Below are 23627 nucleotides of genomic sequence, written 5' to 3'. Positions count from 1 at the left end.
GTATAAACTGGCCATAAAAGATATAATAAAACGATAAATGGTATATTTACCAGACCAAATGAGAGCAAATAAGATACGTTTATTGTTAGGGTGTATATGTGCTTTTACAGCAACAAAACATCTGTGTTTTGTGTCTTTGGCAGATATGGCAATAGAATTTCAGTCTATACAATTTACTGAGGTCTGAACCAGTGGCGGCTGGTGGTTTGACGGTCGGTCCGGCACTTACCCCATAGTGGCGGGTGGCAGGCAGTGTGGTGCAGCGGCTCGGCTCCGAGTCCTCTCCTCCATGGTGGCTTCCAGCTACCCCCTCCTCCTCTTCCAATATGAGCGCCTGTCCTTTCAGCCAATCGGGTGACCGGTGTCAAAATCTGCTTCCTGATTGGCCAGGAGGAGGATCGGTGTTACAACAGTGAATATTAATTTGCTGTTGTAACACACCTGGTTGGGCTCGCACTCTCTGCGACCTGCGCCCACGCTATATTGAAACCTATTAGAGCCTCTGTCTCTAATCGGTGCTTTAAAAAAAAAAAAAACAGCCCCTCCACATCATTAATTTATGCGCCGGTGTCCGGATGCATCAATAGGGGAGCAGCGCCCATGAGCCCTTAATGGACGGGCCACCCCTGGTCTGAACATCATGCGCTGAAACTGTTTGCCAGGTGCTGCTACTTAAAGATATACCACTCCTATTTTCACAAGCCAAAAATGAATGTGCCAAGTTACTACAAATAAATATGGACCATAAGGTTGGCCATATATTATAAAAAAAATTTGTACAATTGTCCTTTCTATTTACCAAAACCATATAATATGAGGTCAAACCTAAACACGTTAAGTTTGTATGCAATCAGGCGGGACCTTATATTACATAGTTGAAGGTAAATCTAAAGGAAATTGAATAAGAAAATAGTATAATGAATGGCCAGCCTTACTTTCCAAACCGGCAAGGATGTATGTACACATTTTTCTTTGTTCTAGCAAACATTTATGAAAATATTACATTGTAATGAACATCAAAATGAACCTCATGTTCTGTTTGGAAGTATTATAATTGAACCATGTACCCCGCTATAGAAACTGAGTTTTTTATCGGAATAAAAGGCTTTGAAACAATTCATTTCTAGATCCAACTATCCATTAATAAGACCCAACGCTAAGTAAAATATGGGCTTTAAGCATGAGAGTCAACACGCAGCAAGTGATGTGCATTTTAATTAAGCTGGTCGCTCATGCTGCAAGTTGATATTGAACAGGCGATTGATCTGCACAGCTCTCAAAATCCATGGCTGTTACTCAGATCTAAAAGCTTTCAGTGGTATTTGGTCCACACATCATAACTCCCACATTCTTGTATCAGGGTGCATGCATAGTGTGATGATCTCCTCTTTATTTCTACAGTAATGTCCCCTTATAGACCACTACTCTTAAAAATCAAGAACTTCAGCTTCCAATGCTCCGTGTTCACAATGAGATACTAGAACCCCCCTTTTGAGAATATTTTGCACCTGTACCTATAGCTTAATTCAATAGAGAGTGCTCATTATAAAAGCAATAACCCGTAGCAATCATGTTGGTTGCTGGGAGCGATTCTAATTAGAAGTTAGTGCTCTTTAGTGTAAAATATTTCAAGTAATCAGCACTAGAATATTGAATGTGTGTTTGAGACATAAGGAAACCAAATATAAATATTATCCACTTGCCGACTGTAGGGTGTCATATGAGTGATGGCGAACCTTGGCACCCCAGATGTTTTGGAACTACACTTCCCATGATGCTCATGCACTCTACAGTGTAGTGGAGCATCATGGGAAATGTAGTTCCAAAACATCTGGGGTGCCAAGGTTCACCATCATATGACATTCTCAGCTACCAGGATGATGCCTGCAGCTACCGGTATCATCCCAATATCACAATTTTCAGCTGGTGATTCTGTTTTAAGCTGAAGTGGCCATTTAATCACTTCTGCAGGAGGTGACCACCCTCCCACCGCCACCTTTCCCGGGCTCTCCTGTCCAATTTGCACAGAGAGGGACTGACAGTGTTCCACCCTCTCTGTGATCCTGGAAACCGGACAAAACAAGGATTTTGTCACTTCTGCTTTTGGCCCTTTGGTTACCTGGTGGCCAGGAAAGCAGCCGATTAGACCGATCTGTGTCTGATAAGCTACATTGGAGGCCAGAGAAGAGATTTGGTGTCTAATGAACCCCAATATCTCCCCATAAAGAAGACCTGCCATGGCCCATGTTGTCACAAGAGATGTTGTTCATTCCTTTTCATAGCAATAAAGTCAATACCAAAAAAACAAAGAGACAAGTGTAAAAAATAGTTTTAGATAAAATAAATAATAATAAAAATAAAAAATAATATGTAAACGGTGATGGCACCTAGACACGTGCAGAACGAAAAAATTTGTTTTGTTTCGATCAGTTATTTACATAAATTTGTTTAAATTCCTTTAATCCGATTTTTTTCAGGATTTGTTTTGTTTATTTTTATTTGAATCAATTCTAATTTTCTGAATTCAAATAGTTTTCTAATTCAAAAAGTTTTCAATTTGTTTTCCAATTTCCAAAGAGAATAAAGTAGAATAGAAAATAAAGGAATGGAATAGAAAAAAGTATAATAGAATAGAACAGAACAGAATATAATAGAGTAAAACAAACCAAAATAGAACACAAAATAAAAGAACAGAATAGAAACAACTAGAACAGAATATTCGGACAGGTCAGGGTTGGAAAGTGGGGTCCCCCAGGGTTCTGTGCTGGGACCCTATTCCAATTTAATTTGTTCATAAATGACCTGGAGGATGGGGTAAACAGTTCAATCTCTGTATCTGCGGATGATACCATGCTAAGCTGGGCAACAACTTCTCCGCAGAATGTGGAAACCTTACAAAATGATCTGAACAAATTAATGGGGTGGGCTGCTACATGGCAAATGAGATTTAATGTAGAAAAATTTAAAATAATGCATTTGGGTGGCAAAAATATGAATGCAATCTACTCACTGGGGGGAGAACCTCTGGGGGAAATCGAGGATTGAAAAGGACCTGCGGGTCCTAGTAAATAGGCTCAGCAATGGCATGCAATGCCATGCTGCTGCTAACAAAGCAAACAGAATATTGGCATGCATTAAACAGGGGATTAATTCCAGAGATAAAACGATAATTCTCCCGCTCTACAAGACTCTGGTCTGGCCGCACCTGGAGTATGCCGCCCAGTTCTGGGCACCAGTCCTCAGGAAGGATGTACTGGAAATGGGGCGAGTACAGAGAAGGGCAACAAAGCTAATAAAGGGTCTGGAGGATATTAGTTATGAGCAAAGGTTTTGAGCACTGAACTTATTCTCTCTGGAGAAGAGACGCTTGAGAGGGGATATGATTTCAATTTACAAATACCATACTGGTGAGGTGATCCCACAATAGGGATAAAAACTTTTTTGTGGAAGGGAGTTTAACAAGACACTTGGCCACTCACTAAAATTAGAAGACTTTATTATATTCAATTTTTTTCTGTTATATTCTTTTCTATTCATTTTTTATATTCTATTCCTTTCTATTCTATTTTATTCTCTTTGGAAATTGGAAAACAAATTGAAAATGATTCGAAAACTATTCAACAACCTTTTGAATACGAAAACTTTTCGAATTCGAAAAACGATTCAAATTCTAAAACTATTGATTCGAAAAATTATTTGGATCGATTTGAACTTTGTCTGAATTTTTTTTCCCTACTTTCGGATTTGTTTAAATTCGGTACTATTGTAATTCAAAAATTTGAATATATCAGAATTTCCGAAAATGGACATTTTTTTCCCAATTTCAATCCGGAACGAAACGAACTGCACATGTCTAATGGCACCACACATGTAAGGTATCAACATGAACGTCAAAGAAAGAGCAATAATTCTAGTGCCAGACCTCCTCTGTAACCCTTAACTGGTAACCTGTAAAAAAAAAAAATTTCATATCTGGAGAATTTAAAGTACTGTAGCCTGGCACCATTCCATGGGCATACGCAATTTTACAGCGTGACATGTTAGGTATCTACTCAGCATAGCATCAGCGTTTACATTTTACAAAAAAAAAAAAAAAATCAGGTATTATATTGTGTTTGTGTGCAATAAAATGCACTTAAGTGTATTTTAAAAAATAAATTGCGTTGGAAAAACCGCTGCGCAAATACCGTGTGACATAAAAAAATTGTAATTTCCTGCCATTTTATTCTGTAGGGCCTTTGCCAAAATATTTATATATATATATATATATATATATATATATATATATATATAAATAATGTTTGGGGTTCCAAGTAATTTTCTAATGTACATGTGAGAGGTGTCAGAATTGGTCCGGTTGGCAAGTGGTTAAACTGCGTTATGTGTTGTTCCTGCAGAGCGGTTGCAAACTACTGTGTCAGAACCTACAGCTTTACTATTAAAAATAATCTTTCAGAACTTCTAATATCTGGGTACTATGCGTTATTGCACTTTTTACATCATCATTGCTCTTTGTGCTGCCTTACAAAATAAAAGAAGTGAAAAGCTGAAAGCAAGCACAATCTATTGTTTGCAGTATGCTTATTTTGTTGCTACAAATGTTCTCATGCTACAGGTCAAGTCGTCTCGAGCTAAGAGTGATATCAGCCTTTTTCTCTAGCAAATTGATGATTACAGAATCTTTCCATTCCATGCCAGACTCTCTCAGTGGACTCCTTTAATTTCATTTTCTTTTGACCTTTACACTGTCATAATGTAAGATTCATCAGGGAAATGAGATTTAGCTCTTTGTTCCCCAAATGCCATACAGAGGCTGGAGATGGTTCAGATACCGCAGTGTGGTTCAAAGCATTTAATCAGATGTGGATATATAAATGGAATACACAGGAGTTGGACACAAAATACTCCAGTCACACTAATCAAGGCACTCAACCCACCCTTCTTATTCAAGAATCCATTGCATAAAAAATTACAGCCATTTTTACAAGCTAAAGAGCTAGTACTAGTTAAACGGATGCATCCTCTTAATTGCAATTTCCTACAGGTCACCCAATGTATCTGTAGTACAATGGCAAGCATCTACTCCAATGGTCTTCCAACTGTGGCCCGGGGGCCGGATGTAGCCCTATGCTTGCCTTTATCCAGCCCATGGGGCATTATTCCTCCCACTGACACCAGCAACAGGGCACTATTCTTTCCACTGACACCGATGATGGGGCACTATTCTTCCCACTGACACCGATGATGGGGTACTATTCTTCCCACTGACACAGATTAATGGGGCACTATTCCTCCCACTTACACCAACAATGGAGCTCTATTCCTACCAATCATACTAATGATGGGGCACTATTCCTCCCACTGATACCAACAATGGACCACTATTCCTCCCACTGACACCAACAATGGACCACTATTCCTCCCACTGACACCAACAATGGGACACTATTCGTCCCATTGACACCACCAATGGCTCACTATTCCTCCCACTGACACCAACAATGGGACACTATTCGTCCCATTGACACCACCAATGGCTCACTATTCCTCCCACTGACACCAACAATTGGGACACTATTCTTCCCACTGACACCAATAATGGGGAACTATTCCTCCCACTGACACCAACAATGGACCACTATTCCTCCCACTGACACCAATGATGGGACAATGTTCCTCCCAGTGACACAAATAGGGCATTGTTTTCTCCTATTGATGTTGGAGCATTTTCTACTCTCGCTGGCCACAGTCCAGCCACCTCAACATCTGAAGGACAATAAACTGGTCCTTTAATTAGGTGGTTTGGAGACCCCCGATCTACAAAAATTGAGGAAACATGAGACCATAGATGCTTTGTCTTTGGCTACCAACACAATTGTGTCACTAGAAAATTATCCACTGGAATGTGGTTATAGGCAAAACCTTGGAGGTGATTAGAATGTAAGAGCACAACTCACCCCTGGAATGTGCTAACTGGAGGTATGTACTAACCGTAACCTTTCTTCAATTGCAGCACAAGATTTTGGAGGAGAGATCAATTATTTATAATTGATTGATCACAATAAGGCTGACAGAGGGATCTTTTTAATCCAAAACACATTCAACCAAAAACGGTGTGCTTATTTATAAAAAAAATCTCTCACAAAAAAGGTCTTTCAGGGTCTGGATCTTCTCAACACTTCCATCTCATTTATCTAGCTAGCTTTATGTGGTTCATGCAGTAAATAAGCAGCCCTGAAGGTTCTTGTATATTATGATAAATCGGTAAACCTAGTCTAGAAGAGATATTATTTCATACTGTATGTATGTTAAAAGAAAAAGTTACTTACGGTACACATTGTCCTTGAGTGTGGAAAGCTTGAAGCCAGTAAAGGTTCCATTTAAGACATGGGTAACATTGCCATCTGTGATATTAATTGTAACAATCTTCTCCTTTACAGCAAAAAAGCTGATAAAGACAACGATCAGGACAACCATGACCACAATGAAGATGAGAAAAGTAGCCTTGGCATAGATGCTAGCACCAACCAGACAGACAACGAGGCAGATGAGGAGTAGAACTGTAGCGTAGAAAAATTCATACCAATAGCTCTGTGGCAAAACATGGACTCCATTTTTTTCCTGTCCTGGAAATACAACCAGCTTCAGTCAATATTCACAAGATCTGGGAGATGACGTCACAAATAAAATATATAATGTTGCCTTCTCATTCACAGTAATCCGGCAGAAGATACGCAACTAATGCAAGCGCCTCTTGATGCCTACATAAATTCTTATTTTATTAAAATAGTCATCAATAGTGCTTTATCACAGGCAACAGGGACCACGGCTGTACCAAGGCCAAACTTTCCCTTTTCCCGCATCTCCGTATTGGACAATAAGAGCCATGGTCCTCATTTCCCGTGTTAAAGCACTATTGATTTTCAGTACACATGGGGCGCCATTTAAATAAAGAATGCATGTAGGCACTGGAAGGTATTTGTATTAAAGTCCCATAGCCAGATTACTATGGATTAGATGGCCACATGTTCACTTCAACACTAGTTAGGCAACAGAAAACAAGACCTGCAAAAAAAGAAACAATTTTCACCATATATGTTAATCAAACAATTTCTGCTAAAGCCTTCAAGCATTTAAAAATAAATAAAAAATAAAGCAATATGGAGCTGTTGCCTACTGTAACCAATCATGTTACTCGAAATTTGTTAGAGATGAAATCTTTCAAAGGAAACACAAAATGTGATTTCTCTGCATGACAGCTCCATTTTTGCTCTCATTTTATAACTCAACAACTTCTTTGTCTTTCTTAGGAGTAATTTAGTAGGAAAGTCTTTAAAGAAAATCCAAACTTAAATTCTTACAGTATTTAACGCCATCTGTCTCTTTGCAAGTGTGTGATTTGTCTGGCAGTGAATCATACTCTCCACCTCCAGCTGTGCCAATGTTATATTCACAGAGCTTTTCTCTTTTGGAGAAACCAGTCTATATATTTGCTTCATTGATTTATTATTAGGCAGAAATGAGTGCATTTAGTTTAAGCAGATTAAACCCTGACTTGTCATTGAAAACCAAGTCTAATGCCACGTACACAAGATCGGACATTCCGACAACAAAATCCATGGGATTTTTTTCCAACGGATCTTGACGCAAACTTGTCTTGCATACACACGGTCACACAAATGTTGTTGGAAATTCCGAAAGTTACGCGGTGACGTACGAAAAGCCGAGAAAATTGAAGTTCAATAGTCAGTGCGGCTCTTCTGCTTGATTCCGAGCACGAGTAGAACTTTGTGCTTCGGGAATTGTGTACACATTATCGGAATTTCCTACAACGGATTTTGTTGTCAAAAAACTTGAGATTCAGATCTCAAGTTTTGTGTGTCGGAAATTCCAATGGAAAATGTCAGATGAAGCCTACGCATGGTCAGAATTTCCAACAAAGAGCTCCCATCGAACATTTTTCCATCAGGAAATCCGACCATGTGTACGCGGCATTAGTAAACACGAAGGCACATACACAACCATAAGGTCATGTAATTCACAGTGACGACCATGATTTCAGTAATACACAGACCTATGCTTCTGTGGTAGCAGTGTAAAGGTACTTATAGACTATGACCATTCTCTAACAGGTGCTGGTAAATGCACGCAGGATCCTAAAGCCCTTGTAACGATCAAGTCTACCCATAGTTTTCCAAACCAAACCTAACAGTTAGCCCAAGTTAACCTTCTGGGCTTGGCTCAAATATTGAGCCAAGCCAATGCTAAATCCAGCATCTTCCATCTTATTTTTATAGAGTGAAATAATGTCTATAATAAAGTGTAAATACCTGCTGGTGTCTGTTCAAGAATGTTGAGTCGTGGCTACATATCTCCTATGCAGATACACCGTTTGCCCTGGGCAGGCCAGACGGTGTAGCTAAATAGGAGGTAGGAATGTTATCTTTAGAATTATTGAGCAAACTTCTGGAGATGGGAGCGTTTTTTTTTTTTTCAGCTGTAATTAATTATTATTTAATGAAACCACACTGAATCTGAACACCACAAACCAAAAATTATATTTAATTATTTTTTAATATTCAAAGCAAACTCCCCCATTCATTCATGTCTCCAGTTTGCTGAGAAATTACTTTGAAAAAAAAAAAACCCTTAGCATTTCTGGGCGTGGCCATCTTCAGTAAGGGCAAATTATTTATGTAACATTTACTTCCTGGAATCAATCTGCCTTTAGCTCAGTTAGAATGGCATGTTTAGCTGATAAAACCCCTCCTCCCCTCCTGAGGACTCCTGGGATGTATAACATTATTTACCTAGGCCATAAACCAGGAAGTAACTGTACAAATGTAAAGATAAAAATAAATGTTAAAACAAGTAAATCTAATAGACTTTCCTATCTATTTACTATTGCTAACAGCATAAGGATTAAATATAGTCAATGTTGATTGAGAGAGAGAAGATTCAGAAGGAAATGTATTTTCAATAGAATGGCAATATTTATTTCTTTGCTTCACAACTCAATATATTAAAAAGTTCTTCCAATCTGGAATGTTAATACATAAAGTGTTGGACGTGACAGGCACAAACTATTAGTACCATTGTGGAACTCCCTGTCTGCATGAGAAAAGTGGTTTACAAATGTGTATTCAATGTACTGGATATTTAGCTGCTAGAATAGCATTCAGCGTTAAAGTGATACTAAAGTCTCATTTTTCTGTCTTTAAAAATAACAAACATGTTTTACTTACCTGCCCTATGCAATGGTTTTGCACAGAGCAGCCCTGATACTCCTCTTCTCCTCAGGTCCCTCTTCACTGCTCCTGGCCCCTCCCTTCTGTCGAATGCCCCCACAGTAAGCAGTTTGCTATGGGGGCATCGAGCCAAGCCGCAGCTCCTTTTGCCCATCCATACACACAGAGCCACGGTTCGGACCCAATCCCTCCTGATTGGCTAACTGACTGATTGACAGCAGGAGGGAGACGCAGGTCCTGGACAGCAGAGACACTCGTTCACATCGTTGGAGAGAGATGGAGCTTGGGTAAGTAGCTGAGGGGGGCTGCTACAAAAAAGTTTTTTATTTATCCTAATGCATAGAATACATTAAAGCGGAGGTCCGCCAAATTTTTTTTCCTATAAAAGTCAGCAGCAACAAATAATGCAGCCGTTGACTTTTAAAATATGGACACTTACCTGTCCAGGGCACCCGCAATGTCCTCACCTGACGCCGATCTGTCCCTCGGCTTTCGGGAGGGGGTGCCGCCATCTTTGGTAAGGGAAGCCTTGCTTCCTACTGTGCATGCGCGAGTCACGCTGTGCATCCTCACTGGTCCCTGCTGTCTTCTGGGACCTGTGTGTCTCCCAGAAGACAGCAGTGGGGGGGGGGGGGGGGTCGGGGGTCGGACATGGCATAGATCACCACGGAGCCTGGGGTTATACAGTGGTGTGAAAAAGTGTTTGCCCCCTTCCTCATTTCCTGTTCCTTTGCATGTTTGTCACACTTAAGTGTTTCGGAACATCAAACCAATTTAAACAATAGTCAAGGACAACACAAGTAAACACAAAATGCAATTTGTAAATGAAGGTGTTTATTATTAAAGGTGAAAAAAAATCCAAACCATCATGGCCCTGTGTGAAAAAGTGATTGCCCCCTAAACCTAATAACTGGTTGGGCCACCCTTAGCAGCAACAACTGCAACCAAGCGTTTGCGATAACGTGCAATGAGGCTTTTACAGCATCCTGGAGGAATTTTGGCCCACTCATCTTTGCAGAATTGTCCTAATTCAGTTACATTAGAGGGTTTTCGAGCATGAACGGCCTTTTTAAGGTCATACCACAACATCTCAATAGGATTCAGGTCAGGACTTTGGCTAGGCCACTCCAAAGTCTTCATTTTGTTTTTCTTCAGCCATTCGGTGGTGGACTTGCTGGTGTGTTTAGGATCATTGTCCTGCTGCAGAACCCAAGTTCGTTTCAGCTTGAGTACACGAACAGATGGTCGGACATTCTCCTTCAGGATCTCTTGGTAGACAGCAGAATTCATAGTTCCTTTTATCACGGCAAGTCTTCCAGGTCCTGAAGCAGCAAAACAGCCCCAGACCATCACACTACCACCACCATATTTTACTGTTGGTATAATGTTCTTTTTATGAAATGCAGTGTTCCTTCTACGCCAGATATACTTGGACACACACCTTCCAAAGAGTTCCACTTTTGTCTCATCGGTCCACAGAATGTTGTCCCAAAAGTCTTGGGGATCATCAAGATGTGTTGTGGAGAATTTGAGACGAGCTTTGATGTTCTTTTTGCTCAGCAGTGGTTTTCTCCTTGGAACTCTGCCATGCAGGCCATTTTTGCCCAGTCTTTTCCTGATGGTGGAGGCATGAACGCTGACCTTAACTGAGGCAAGTGAGGCCTGCAGTTCCTTGGACGTTGTTGTGGGGTCTTTTGTGACCTCTTGGATGAGTCGTCGCTGCGCTCTTGGGGTAATTTTGGGCGGCCGGCCACTCCTGGGAAGGTTCACCACTGTTCCATGTCTTCGCCATTTGTGGATAATGGCTCTCACTGTGGTTCGCTGGATTCCCAAAGCTTTGGAAATGGCTTTATAACCCTTTCCAGACTGATAGATCTCAATTACTTTCTTTCTCAATTGTTCCTGAATTTCTTTGGGTCTCGGCATGATGTGTAGCTTTTAAGGATCTTCTGGTGGACCTTACTGTGTCAAGCAGCTCCTATTTAAGTGATGCCTTGATTGTGAACAGGTGTGGCAATAATCAGGCCTGGGTGTGGCTAGAGAAATTGAACTCAGGTGTGGACAACCACAGTTATAGTATGTTTTAACAAGGGGGGCAATCACTTTTTCACACAGGGCCATGATGGTTTGGATTTTTTTTCACCTTTAATAATAAACACCTTCATTTACAAATTGCATTTTGTGTTTACTTGTGTTGTCCTTGACTATTGTTTAAATTGGTTTGATGTTCCGAAACACTTAAGTGTGACAAACATGCAAAGGAACAGGAAATTAGGAAGGGGGGCAAACACTTTTTCACACCACTGTATATGCCCAAAAGTGGGAGCAAATACCTGGATTATAGAGGCATCTGCTCTGCCGTCTCCCCTGAAAGATGCCAAATGTGACACCAGAGGGGGGAGGAATCCAATTAGCGGAAGTTCCATATTTGGGTGGAACTCCACTTTAAGAAAACCTTCTGCCTTTACAACTACTTTAAAGAGGAAGTAAACCCTGATGGGTTTTACTTCCTCTTTTGCTCCCTGCAAATTAAAATCATAATGGGCTAGTTGGCATCACATACTAGCCCATTATGTGACACTTACCTGCCTTGAATCCCGTGCTGTCCCTTGTGCAGGCCATTTCCATCGTTGGCCCTCTTTCTTTTGGCTCTGTGATTGGCCTGAGCCACCTGACGTCACTCCCGCACATGCGCGCGAGAGCTGTCAGTCACGGCACACGCTGGGGAAAAAACGTCAGAGTTCCATTTATTCACAGCGCATGCGCCAATGACATCATTGGCACACTACAAGGGAACTATCTTCTAAACGGCACAAGGTTTAGGAGATATTTCCACTACCTATAGGTAAGCCTTATTCTAGGCTTGCCTATAGGTAAAAGTCAGGTAGGAGGGTTTACAACCACTTTAAGCTCCCTTTAAAAGTCAGCCACATAAATACATAATACAAATAAGTGCCCTGTCCCTGGTCAGATACATGTAAATAAGTGGCCACTATTCTTACTTAACTTGTCTAAACCAGGATAGAAAGTCAATCTGCTGTAATGGCAAATCTGAATGTGCAAGAGCTGTTCTTTTTAGCACGATGCAGGGGGCAACTCAGAGTACTATAACCAGAGGGCTAGCACTGGCAGTCTGGAAACTAGCACATAATAGTCAAGAAACTAGCATACAGAACATAGGTGTCAAACTCAATTTCATCACAGACCCCATCAGCATTATGGTTGCCTTCAAAGAGCCGGTTGTATCTGTAACACTATTTAAATTTATCCAGGGCTTTTTTTTCTTAGAGAATAGGTGGAGGAACTCAACCACACCCCACCCCTCGCCAAACCGCATTGAGCGGTGGGTGTTGACAAATTGCACTGTGAGAGGGTCCTAAAGAGGCAATAAATACCAGGAGTGTGTTATGTACGAAGTTCAGGCATGCGCTTTGTACAGAGTGCCAAATTCAGGGGTGTGCTATGTAAATACTGCAGAGTGCGCTACATACAGAGTACAGAGTTTAGGGTGTGCAGGGTTCAGCTGTCTTTCACAGACTGATGCCCCATCCCACACTGCACCTGCATCTCCCTTGTTCCCGCTGTGAGTGCAGGGCAGGCAGGGGTCTGTGAGAGCTGCCGAGAGAAAAGCTGTCCTTGTAAACAAAGAACGTTTCTGTGTTTACAAGTGACAGTGGTGAGCGGGTAGCAGAGGGCAAAAGCTGGAGGTGGTAGTTACGCCACGTTCCGGCTGAAAAAAATCCCTGGATGTGAGGGCCGCATGAAATGGCCTGGCGGACCGCATTCAGCCCGTGGGCCTTGTGTTTGAAACATGTGAGATAGAGGATGGCAGCTCTATGTTTCAGATTTCTTTTAAAGTGACCTTGTCTCAAATTATGCTGTTACCTGTAAAGAAGAGGCTGAATACCTGCCTCCCCTGCCGCCCCCAAGCAACACTTCCAGGAGTGCTGATCTCCCTGGTTCTCCACAGTTCTCAATGGCTCCTCCTGATTTTAACACTGCTACTATCTTCTGTAATGATGTTGAGGTCAGCAAGAGGAACCACTGCAAGGAACCCAGTAGATCAAAACTTTTAGACAGGTAACAGAATAATGTAAGATGAAAGGGTTACTTCAAAGATTCTTTTGACAAGAGGGATAGTGCATGGGGAAAATCTGTAGGTGGACAGACATGCATTGACTAATGGTTATTATGTTATCGAACACACACAAACACATGATATTTAGCATTTTTGCCACAGGTGGAAAATTTGATATCATATACATTTTTTTTTATAATGTTCCAAAGTGGGCACAGGTAAATAGTTTTTTCAGTTCACATATAGTATTTATTAATTAGGAAACTAAGTGCCCCCAGGGAATACGGGCACTCGAGAAGATGAGGAGCCAGAAGCACTGCTGGGGGACCCCAGAAGCGGAGAATCAGGGCCCCTCTGTGCAAAACCCTTGCATAGAGGAGGTAAATATGTTTGTTATTTAAAAAAATTAAAAATAAGCCTTAACAACCCCTTTAATTATTTTGTGGTTTGCCTGTAATTCATCTGTTAACAAATAAAGTTTATTGGATAGTTTCATTCTTTTGGTCCTTGGACTGACAGTAGAACAAGCAGATGCTGGAAATATCTATAGAGAGTTAGCCATAAGATCATTAAATATTAAACGTACATTACTAGAAAGACAATGGAGTGCATTATTGCAAAGGAGCAAACCTGACAGCTGGGTTTCACTATGGGAACAAAGGTTGATGGGGTTACATGATTATGGAAAGTCTAGAAACATTTGGAAAAAGAGTAGGTTGTACCATCAGATTGTAAGGTGTGACCAGCTTTACTGAGGATAACACACCATCGTTGTGTTGGTGAGTAATGGGTTAATTTACAGTGCTCATTCCGAGAGCCATAGGGGTTGTTGCCGCTTCCTTCTCAGTATCGTATTCATGATTGCGAGCGTCCACAGCTAGATTGGCGTGAAATGAGTGGAAAATTAGGAGTAAACAACATTTTTTAAGAAGGGACAGCGAGCCGTGATTTCCAGGAGCAGATCAGAGCTCTCTGTACTTGTGTCTTGGGGGAAAAGAGGCAGTGAGAGTGTGTTTATCTCATGCGTCTTCATCAAGGCAGAGGAATCACTGATGAGCACAGGCAGCGCTAGCAACTTTTCAAATTTCACTTCAGGGAGACTTTCCTGCTCATGCAAATTGAAGAGCATCAGGGGCCCAGTAAAAGGAGCTGGCAACAAGAGAAAGAGTGAGCTGGGAGATGGGAAATGTCTGATCAAGCTCCGAATTATACAGAACATCAGACTTGTTTCATCTCTCCAAGTATGAAACCCTTGCCATCCCTAAGGGAATAGCAACATGTTCAAAAATCATATTCTGGGCAAGGGTTCCTGCTACCATAGAACAATGAGATTTTTAACAGTCCTTAAGGCCAATCATTATACCATTCATGTTGCAGGAAAACTGAACAGATAGCATGCTGTATGCATTAAAACTAAAAAGGAGTATTTATTTCTGAAATTAATAAATATGTATAGGTATAGAACTCTTTCTCTTAAAGACCAGGGTTCTGAAAACTAGCTAGATAAAATTTTTATGCCTTCCTAGAAACATGGCTGGATTAATGCTCTCCTCTTTCCAACTTCATAACCTTGTGTCTACCCTTTATCAACGACTAGTGCAAATGTTTGGCCTTTGTAATTGGCTTGCATTTACAGCTAAATCGTTGATGGGCGATAACTTGGCTTTAGTCAGTTGGCCAAGGGCTATACACCACAACCCAATAGTAGTATTTGATGGAAATCACTACACAGTGACACGCCTCCTGAACATTTACAGTGGATTGTGGAGAATCAGCCTGGGGCAAGGTTAAGAAGGGGTTAATTGAAGAGGGCAGGTACTTCCCCTTCAGACCTGCTTATTGCCAGCGGAGTTGAAAATGAAAGGGTGTTTGGAAAGAGATGGCTGTTACCTATGACTTGATCATGCTGGGTGGGCTTGACTGAACTGGGACATTGCCATGTTATATGCTGTGGCTGAGATGCTGAGCATTATTTAAAAGGACTGTCTTATACTGCTAAGAAGAGTTTTTGTGTTGTTCGAACTGCCTATAAAGACAAAGCTTGACTAAACTGTCTGAGCTGGCTTGTCACCCCTCTGATCCCTTACAAATAGGTGGAGAATGCAGGCAGTTTGAGGGGTACAGGCCAATCCCATTTCCTGGGTGAAAGCTGCACCCAGCTGTGATGTCTTGGAGAACCTAATTAAACAATTAGCAATGGCTAATGCCCAGGCAGTTGCTGTGCAACAGGAAACAAACCGCTTACTGGTTGAACAGCTAGCAGGACTGCAAAAGGCAGGGACCCAGCAGGCTGAAATAATGAAAGGTGGCCCCGCTGTAAAGAGTGACCCCCAGAAGACAGTGCAGCGGACTATGCAAAAGACAGCAGCCACAGATAACGTGGAAGCTTATATGGCAATGTTTGAATGGATTGGTCTCCCTGAGAAAGACTTGGCAAATGTGCTGGCTCCTTTTCTGACTTCAGATCCTCAATAGGTCTATTGTGATTTGGCCTCTAAATCAGCACGATACTATAAACTGCTTAAGGTAGAAATCCTAGCCAGGCTGGGAGTGACTGTTGCTCTAAGGGCAAACCGTGTTCATGAATGGCGCTTTGACAGAGCTAAGCCTACCCTTGCGCAAGTGTATCATCTACTGCCACTACTCAGATTGTAGAGCAATTTGCACTGGATTGCTTTTTGCATGGTCTTCCTAATGAGCTGCCTCGATGGGCGGCTCAGTCTGAGCCTCAGTCCCTGGACGAGATGGCTGCTGCTGTCAAGCTCTACAATTGTGCAGAAAGTGTCCAGGAGAGTCCCTATATTACCAGAAAGCTGGCCTGTTCTAAGGAAGTGCGTTCCAGTGTGAAGATGGCACTGTTTGAACACATGGTGTCTGCTTGGATGCCTGACACTCCCGCCAGGAGCACCCCAGCGTCAAACCTTACTGAGAGTCAGCAAGGAGAATGGGAACCCCGTGAAGTTCGCTGTTGGTCTTGCCAACATCTGTGTCATATGGTGGCCCAGCTGGCAATATGGTGGCCCAGTATCCAAGGCAGGAGGAGCCAATGGAATAATGGCTCGACATGGCTCTATGTTTGCTTTTGCCACTCGTCCCATGAACAAACTAAGCCCACTTGAGAGTTGTAGCACTTCTTGACTTGGGGAGTGGGGGGTTACCCTGCTCCAATCTGACAGATTTTGGGGAAATCTGATACCCAGGAAAACGATAGGAACTGCTACACAGAGTTGGGCTGATCCCAAGGTTACTTCATGATTTGCTAATTGGGCGAGACTGCCCCCTATTTTGGGACTTGCGTGAACAAAAGTTCAGGGGCCTCCCCTAAAAGGAAGAAACTCCCATGTGAAGTGTTAAATACTGTGTTGCAGGAGGTAAGCAGTAAAGAAATCTGTCAGATGTGTGAACCTGCAGCTGACCTAGATCCCCTGGAGGTGTTTGTAGGATTGGAGGCAGAGAGTTCTCCCTCTGGGCCTGACTTGTCATATCTTGGGGGTTCACAAAGTGATTTCTTTGGTGCTCAGAGGAAGGACTCCTCTTTGATCCCCACCAGGGAACAGGTCACATCGTTGAGTGGTGAGCCACAGCATCCTGCGGAAGATATGCGCTCTCCCCGAGCTGCTGTGCATCATACTCTATGCTACAGGGTAGCCAAAACTCGCAAAGTGCTTAAACGTGGGCATAAACCTTTAGCGAGGACCCAAAGGGGGAGTTTCCAACTGGTCTGCCAGGGTCAGAGAGTCTAAACCTGGAGATCAAGTGCTAGTGGTTGAAACTATTGTGGAGAGAAGGTATCTCACGGAGGGACAGGAACCCTCTGAGATATTAGAAAAAGTTGGCACTGCTCTCAGTGGTAACAAAGGTAGAATCTGTGCTGGTGACTTTTTACACCGTATGCTACCAGACGACCACATTAAGGACTGCCTGGCTGAATTTGAAAACATGGCATAGTTTAAAAGGTGGCCCAGAAGCCGCTGCGCTGAACTTGTGCAACCGCTCCTCACAGAGGAGTACGAGGAGTGTACCGCCTAATGGAAACTGATAAAAATAACTATGATAGATTTATAGCAGCAATCCGCTCTAGACATTATGTGGATTCAGACTGAGCTTGCCTGAACTGGGACTTTGCTATGTTATATGCTGTGGCTGGGATGCTAAGAATTATTTAAAAGGACTGTCTTATACCGCTAAGAAGAGTTTTTGTGTTGTTTGAACTGCCTATAAAGACAAAGCTTGTCCATTTTCTGTTGCTTTTTGCTGGATAAAGCCTTTTAAGTTGACTGAACAGTCTCAACTGGCTGGTCACCCCAATAAGAGTGACAGGCTCTCCTTACCCACACATCAAAACCCACTAGGGCCTAAAAAATATACCCTTTCTTTAAAAATATTTAAAATATTACTGTCATTTCATAGATTTAAAAAACAAAGTGCCTTTATACTTACGGGGGGAGGAGCATAGCGACCCTTCATAAGAATATATTGCTCTTTAGGGGTCTCCAAACTGCGGCCTAGGAGCCAGATGTGGTCTTTTGCTTGCCTTTATCTGGCACTTAAACTACAGGCAAGCCAATAATTAGGCTTGCCTGTAGCTGCACTGGATATTTCCTAAACCTGCATGGTTTAGGAAATATCCCTGTATTTGCATGTGCCGATGTCAGGCGGCACATGCGCACTTAAGCCAACTGAAGCAATGGAAGTACATGCCGTTGCTTCAGTTGTACTGTGCCGTTTGCAGCATGCACGGGAGTGACATCACAGCTCTGGCCAATCACAGCGCCAGAGCTGTGATACCCGGAAGCAAGCCTCAGGTGACATGTCGACGGCCTGAGGGGGAGACGAGGATGGCTGCGGGGGATTCGTTCTCGGGTAATTCATAGTGAGCTAATATGCTATGCATACTAGCTCATTATGCCTTTATCTTGCAGGGTGTGTTTTTATTTTTTTGCAGGAGGGTTTACTTCCTCTTTACGGCATATTTCCTGCCAATGACCTCAACAATGGGGCAGTATTCCTCCCACTGACACCAAAAAGGGGACATAATTCCTTTCACTGACACCAAAAATGGGACATGATCTCTTCCACTAACACCAACAAGGGGGCGCAATTCCTCACATGGACACCAACAAGGGGGCACTATTCTTCCCCCTAAAGATGGATCATGGTTTACTCTCACTGGGCATAGTCCAGCCCCTTAAAGTATGAACAACAGGAAAAAGGCCCTTTGTTTAGAAAGGTTTGGAGACCTCCCTGATCTATATCAAAATGATGTGCTCTAACTTGAGCTATGTAAAAATCCCCAACAGAATTCTCTCCCAGGAATGGCTGCTAAAAGATGAATGCACTGGTTAGAGAGATATTCCACCCTATATCCACCTGTTGAGCATGTGGTGTGCAGTGTCTCTTATCCCCTCATGCTCCACTGCTTTCTGGATCAAGCACAAGTCAGCCTACACCCTGATATTGCTGTGAAACACCAAATTCTTTACCAGTAGAGCACCTTGAGCGGGACAAGAAGTGGTTTCTGGAATTGGGGTTGTATATCAAGTACATTTATTTGTGTCTACAATACAGCTCATTACTATCCTCGCTTACCTGGTGGTATTCCAAACATGGACACAATGTTTTCTACCAGACCCAGAATGTATAAGGCACTTCCACAGACATTAGCAAAAAAGAACATGATACCAATACTGCCACCAAACTCTGGTCCTAGTGCACGACTGATCATATCTGCAAATCAGAGTTAAGGATAATATAAAGAGCTGTAAAAAGAACAAGTTACAGCAACAATTGTAGAAAGGCATTGTAAAAATATGCGATTACATACACTGGTCTTTAGTTAACTTATTCATGAAATGGATTAATCTTCTATACCTGAGGCCTTCAATAAAATAGGACATATGGTCTCAAAGCCATTAGAGGTGAGGAGATGGATGTGGCACGTTGCCCATTATTTTTGCTTGAATGATGGGGTCCATAGCAGTAGAAAAAAGTGGAAACAATGGAAAACAAAAGCTAAAATTATACACAGACAATAGGCTCCTTTTCCTCCAGGATCCAGGCCCATTCTTGAGGTCACCACTTTCCATATTAGACTCTTTTCCGTTCTTCAAATAAAACTAGAAAAATTCTTAGTCTTTCCATTTGACCCTGTCCCAATTACAGCACAAAATACACCCCTGTCCCATCAATGGCATTGAATGACAAAAATCATATACCTGAACATACAAATAACAAACAAGGTGCCTGATTATGTTACTCTGAAACTCTTACTCCTCCTGACTCTTACCAAAACTAAACTTGACTCATGGAACTTGTTTGTACTAATCCCTATAGGTAGAATTAAGGAATATGTAAACCCAACATTTTATATTCCTTGTATGTGCCTGCTGTACCATGTACTTATACTGTATGAACAAATAGTCTGTTCTCTTTGTATTGCTTCCATTGTGTGAAATACCAGATGTTCCTGCCAGTCCTTCTGCTTTCCTACAGCACAGTGGTGTAGTGGTTAGCACTTTCACCTAGCAGCAATAGGGTTGCTGGTTCAAATCCCGACCACGACACTATCTGCCTGGAGTTTGCATGTTCTTCCTGTGCCTGCTTGAGTTTCCTTCGGGTACTCCGGTTTCCTCCCACACTCCAAAGACATGCTGGTAGGTTAATTAGACCCTCTCCAAAAAAAAAAAAAAAATTGGCCATAATATGTGTATGTCAATGTTGTAAGTGTTTAGGGACTCTACAGGTTAAAGGACTGCATAAATAGCTGTAGATGGACACCGGTGGCAAGAAAAGCGCCCTGAGGCAATTCAGTTCGTATAGGTAGCGCTATACAAGTCATTCATTCATTCTACACTGAGCAGGAAAACACACAGTGGTCAGTTCTCTAGCTATGCTGGGAATTCAACATGCTCTCCTCCAATGATCAGACTTGAAAGCAGCCCCACCACTGCCATGAATGCAACAACCCCATGGCCTTGAATGCAGCAACCCTATTGCCATGAATGCAGTCCCACCACTGCCATGAATGCAGCCCCACTATTGCCCATCTGAAGCCTCAGAGCAGGCAGGGAGGGGTCCGGGACGAGCGCCAACAGATTACATACAGGAGAATCTCCCAATTTATCAGCGGCCTATTTAATACAAAGTCCCACCTCCTATGATGGACAGAAGTGTCGTCCAATGGCAGCCCAGGAGCCGGGACTTCCTATTACAGAGGCTGCCACGTAAACAGGTAATTCTCCTGTAGGTACAGCACTCATCCTGTCCCTTCCTATCCCCTCAAAGGCAGCCTGAATATATATCTTTTGTGGCCCCGGCGCTTGGAGATTCATTGGGGGCCACGAAAGATATATATGTCTAAATTACCAGGCGGGCCGTTTGAAAACCGGAAGCAGGTCGCAATTGGCCTGTGGGCCGGACTTTGGACATGCCTGCTTTAACATATTCAAAATAAGTTTGCTTCCTCTTTTTCCTTATGTACTTAGAAATGCTTTGTTTGAATTCTCGTATCTATTTTTAAGCAGTTAGATAAACTAATATTGTCCTTTCTGTGGAACGACAAGACTTCCAAAACCACAAGAACTCCAGGTTTTGAGACAACCCAAGCAATCCAGAGGTCTTGCTCTCCTTGATTTTTTTTGGGTAGGGTAGCTCTCACAGTTGGCTCATAATTAACAAGGAAAATGCTTCAGTTGTGGTGGAAGCAGCAAGCTTGGAATTGTATGAGGCCTTACAGCACCCATTACATAGGTGCCGTTATACACCCTACAACCTAACTTGTACTATGAGAAGGACAATTAAACCATGTTACAAAGTCTAGGAAATTCATAAACCCACCGTACAACTAAAGTTCCCCCCACAAACTACTGTGTAACAACCCTAACCTCCCTCTTATTTATGATCCTGGATCCAGTCATTTGGGAATCATGGGGAATAAAGGGTATTGGGGACCTATTTATCAATGATAAATTAGTTTCCTTTATTAAACCACAATCCCAGAATTCACTTCCCAGATGGTATTTGTTTAGATACCTTCAACTATATCATGCATGAATTTTTCAGCTTGGTCTGACAAAGACTAAGAGGACTATCAGTAACTTGAAATCCCATTTACGAGTTGAGACCCTGGTGGAAGTACACTCGATAATTTATAAAGCCTTGCAAAAACCCGCAATCCCATCTATGATTAAGTGTTTGAAGAACTGGTGCCAGGATAATCGTAACTAAGGACAGTAATGACTGGAGTGATGTCTGCTACTATCTACTGCAACAATTCAGCTCAGCAAGAGATCTTGTTACATTTAAGATTACACACCAATTTTATCTTAAACATCAAGGTTGGGAAGATATTTGACTACTTCTTTCAGCTCCTGCTGGAATATGTTCCACCAGACTTCATCGATTCCTACATATCTTCTTGATGCGTGAAAAAAAGTGAGGCTACTGGACTTAAGTATTGCAATGTATCACATCCTTAACTGCCATCTCAATCCCTCAAGATCTGGGTGATTTATCTCTTAGGTCTGGTGGAACTCTTTGAAATTGGCCAGGACATTACTTGGAATCTTTGTATTCTATGCTAGAAAGCCCATTGTGCTACTTTGGAACGCTGGAAATCCTTAAAGCAAAACTTCACCCAAAAAGGGGAAGTTCCACTTTTAATTCTCCTGCCCCCCCCCATATTTGGAATGCCTTTTTGGGGGGGGGGGAGGAGCAGGTAGCCTAGGTGATCGGAGCAGAAGTTCCACTCCCCAACCCCTTGGGACACGTCACAGGTCCCAGGAGACTGTGGGACCATTCACTGGGCACAGCATGACTCGCGCATGTGCAGTGGGCAGCCAGCTGTGAAGCCAAAAGCAGTCACAGCCGGTTGCCCACAGTAAAGATGCCAGTGCCCTGGACCCGAAGAGCTGGGTTAGGCTGGATCCTGGGACAGGTAAGTGTTTTTTTTTTTTTTTTTTAACGTTGTTTAAGTACATTTTACAAGGTCCTCTTTAATTGGTATTTCCACTTTTGCAGTGAAATTTCACAAAACACTCACTATATTTTTGTTGTTTTCCCATTCAAAAAGCATACCTAAAAAAAAAATGTAAAATTAGAAAATATCTAATATTTTAGATGATTCTAAGGAGAAGGCGTCAAGGCAACATTTTCTTAACAGACTAAAACAGGGTGTACACAAATTCTGATGTATGTGTTCCCCTCTCTGTTTAACAGAATGACTGGCTTCTGCTGGATGGTCCTGTTGGAGTTGGAGCATTCAATCAGCTGCTGCAGCCAATGGCTACAGTGTTGATCTGTGTATTCTGGCAGGGGAGGAATATGATGTCAGAATACAATAATGCCATGGGGGAGATACCTGCATTCCAATTGAAAGCAATAGGATTGCTTTCACAGGGATTCAAGAAACACCTGTGCATTCCGTGCGGGTAAATATGGCCCTCACACAGGGTACAGATTTATATGCCCATGTGAACAAGGCCTAATGCTAAAATCACAATAGACAAAGAAAAAAAGGAATAAAGCAGATATGTTCTATGATGTGACTGTGTGACTGTGTTCATAGGTCTTGCAAGAAGATCTATTTATTTAGATATATTCACAGGAAAATACAGATACTGTACCTACAGCTACATAAAAAAAACACACTTCAGCATATCTGGATATAATGTCGCCTGAAAACCTTTATTTGTGCAGCATTTAATCAACTGTATCGCAAAGGTACCGACATACATAAAGTAGCACCTCTGCTTTATTTCAGATTTCAACATGTTAAATCACCAGCCATAACCTAGTAACCCAGTTCATTTTGAAAGCCAAACAAACAGATAGTGCCCAAGCTATTATAACCTTAAGGGGAAAAAAACAGTTTACTCTCTTACAGCCCATGCCAATTATAATGTAAAAATATAGTACAGCTCTAATACTGATAACACATGCATTACAAAAGGAGCACCCACATCACATTACTTTTCAACCGCACAAGGGTACCTGAGAGTATACCTGTGCCCCATCAGCACCCAAAGACAATGATTTTTTAAACATGCAGATAAACAGCGATATGTGAATGACAGGTACACTTTAAGCACAGTTTTTTTTTTTTTCATTTGTACGCTATAAAAGGGGCTGGCCTTCATTGAAAAGAAATTAAATCAAGCTGATAGTCTTTGTTTGAAGAGTAAATCATTCTGTTGGTAAGTAACAATGTTCTACTCTCCAAGTGGGAACAATCTTTCTTTCACATTTTAGCGCACTACAGACGTATAACGGAAAATTATATCCTTTCAATGATTTGTGCCTCT

At 41.9% G+C, this 23627-nt stretch overlaps 1 protein-coding gene across 2 annotated transcripts in view; it reads right to left on the bottom strand.

The window, feature by feature from the left end:
• The window catches only part of LOC143988229 (solute carrier family 12 member 9-like), a 325643-nt gene that overhangs the window by 236906 nt on the left and 65110 nt on the right, over nt 1-23627 (bottom strand). For both annotated transcript variants that reach the window (XR_013276794.1, XM_077487641.1), the window contains exons 3-4: nt 18916-19053; nt 6330-6626 (exon numbers count right to left, since the gene is read on the bottom strand). Coding sequence is in view for 1 of the 2 variants with exons in the window: in XM_077487641.1 (XP_077343767.1) it covers nt 6330-6626; nt 18916-19053 (435 nt within the window). In the remaining variant the exon portion in view is untranslated. The remainder of the gene's footprint in view (nt 1-6329; nt 6627-18915; nt 19054-23627) is intronic.

Source organism: Lithobates pipiens, unplaced genomic scaffold, assembly GCF_037356315.1.
Source record: "Lithobates pipiens isolate NorthernLeopardFrog02 unplaced genomic scaffold, aLitPip1_a1.2 Scaffold_18, whole genome shotgun sequence".
Taxonomy (NCBI): Eukaryota; Metazoa; Chordata; class Amphibia; order Anura; family Ranidae; genus Lithobates; species Lithobates pipiens.
This window is presented reverse-complemented; position numbering and strand designations above follow the sequence as displayed.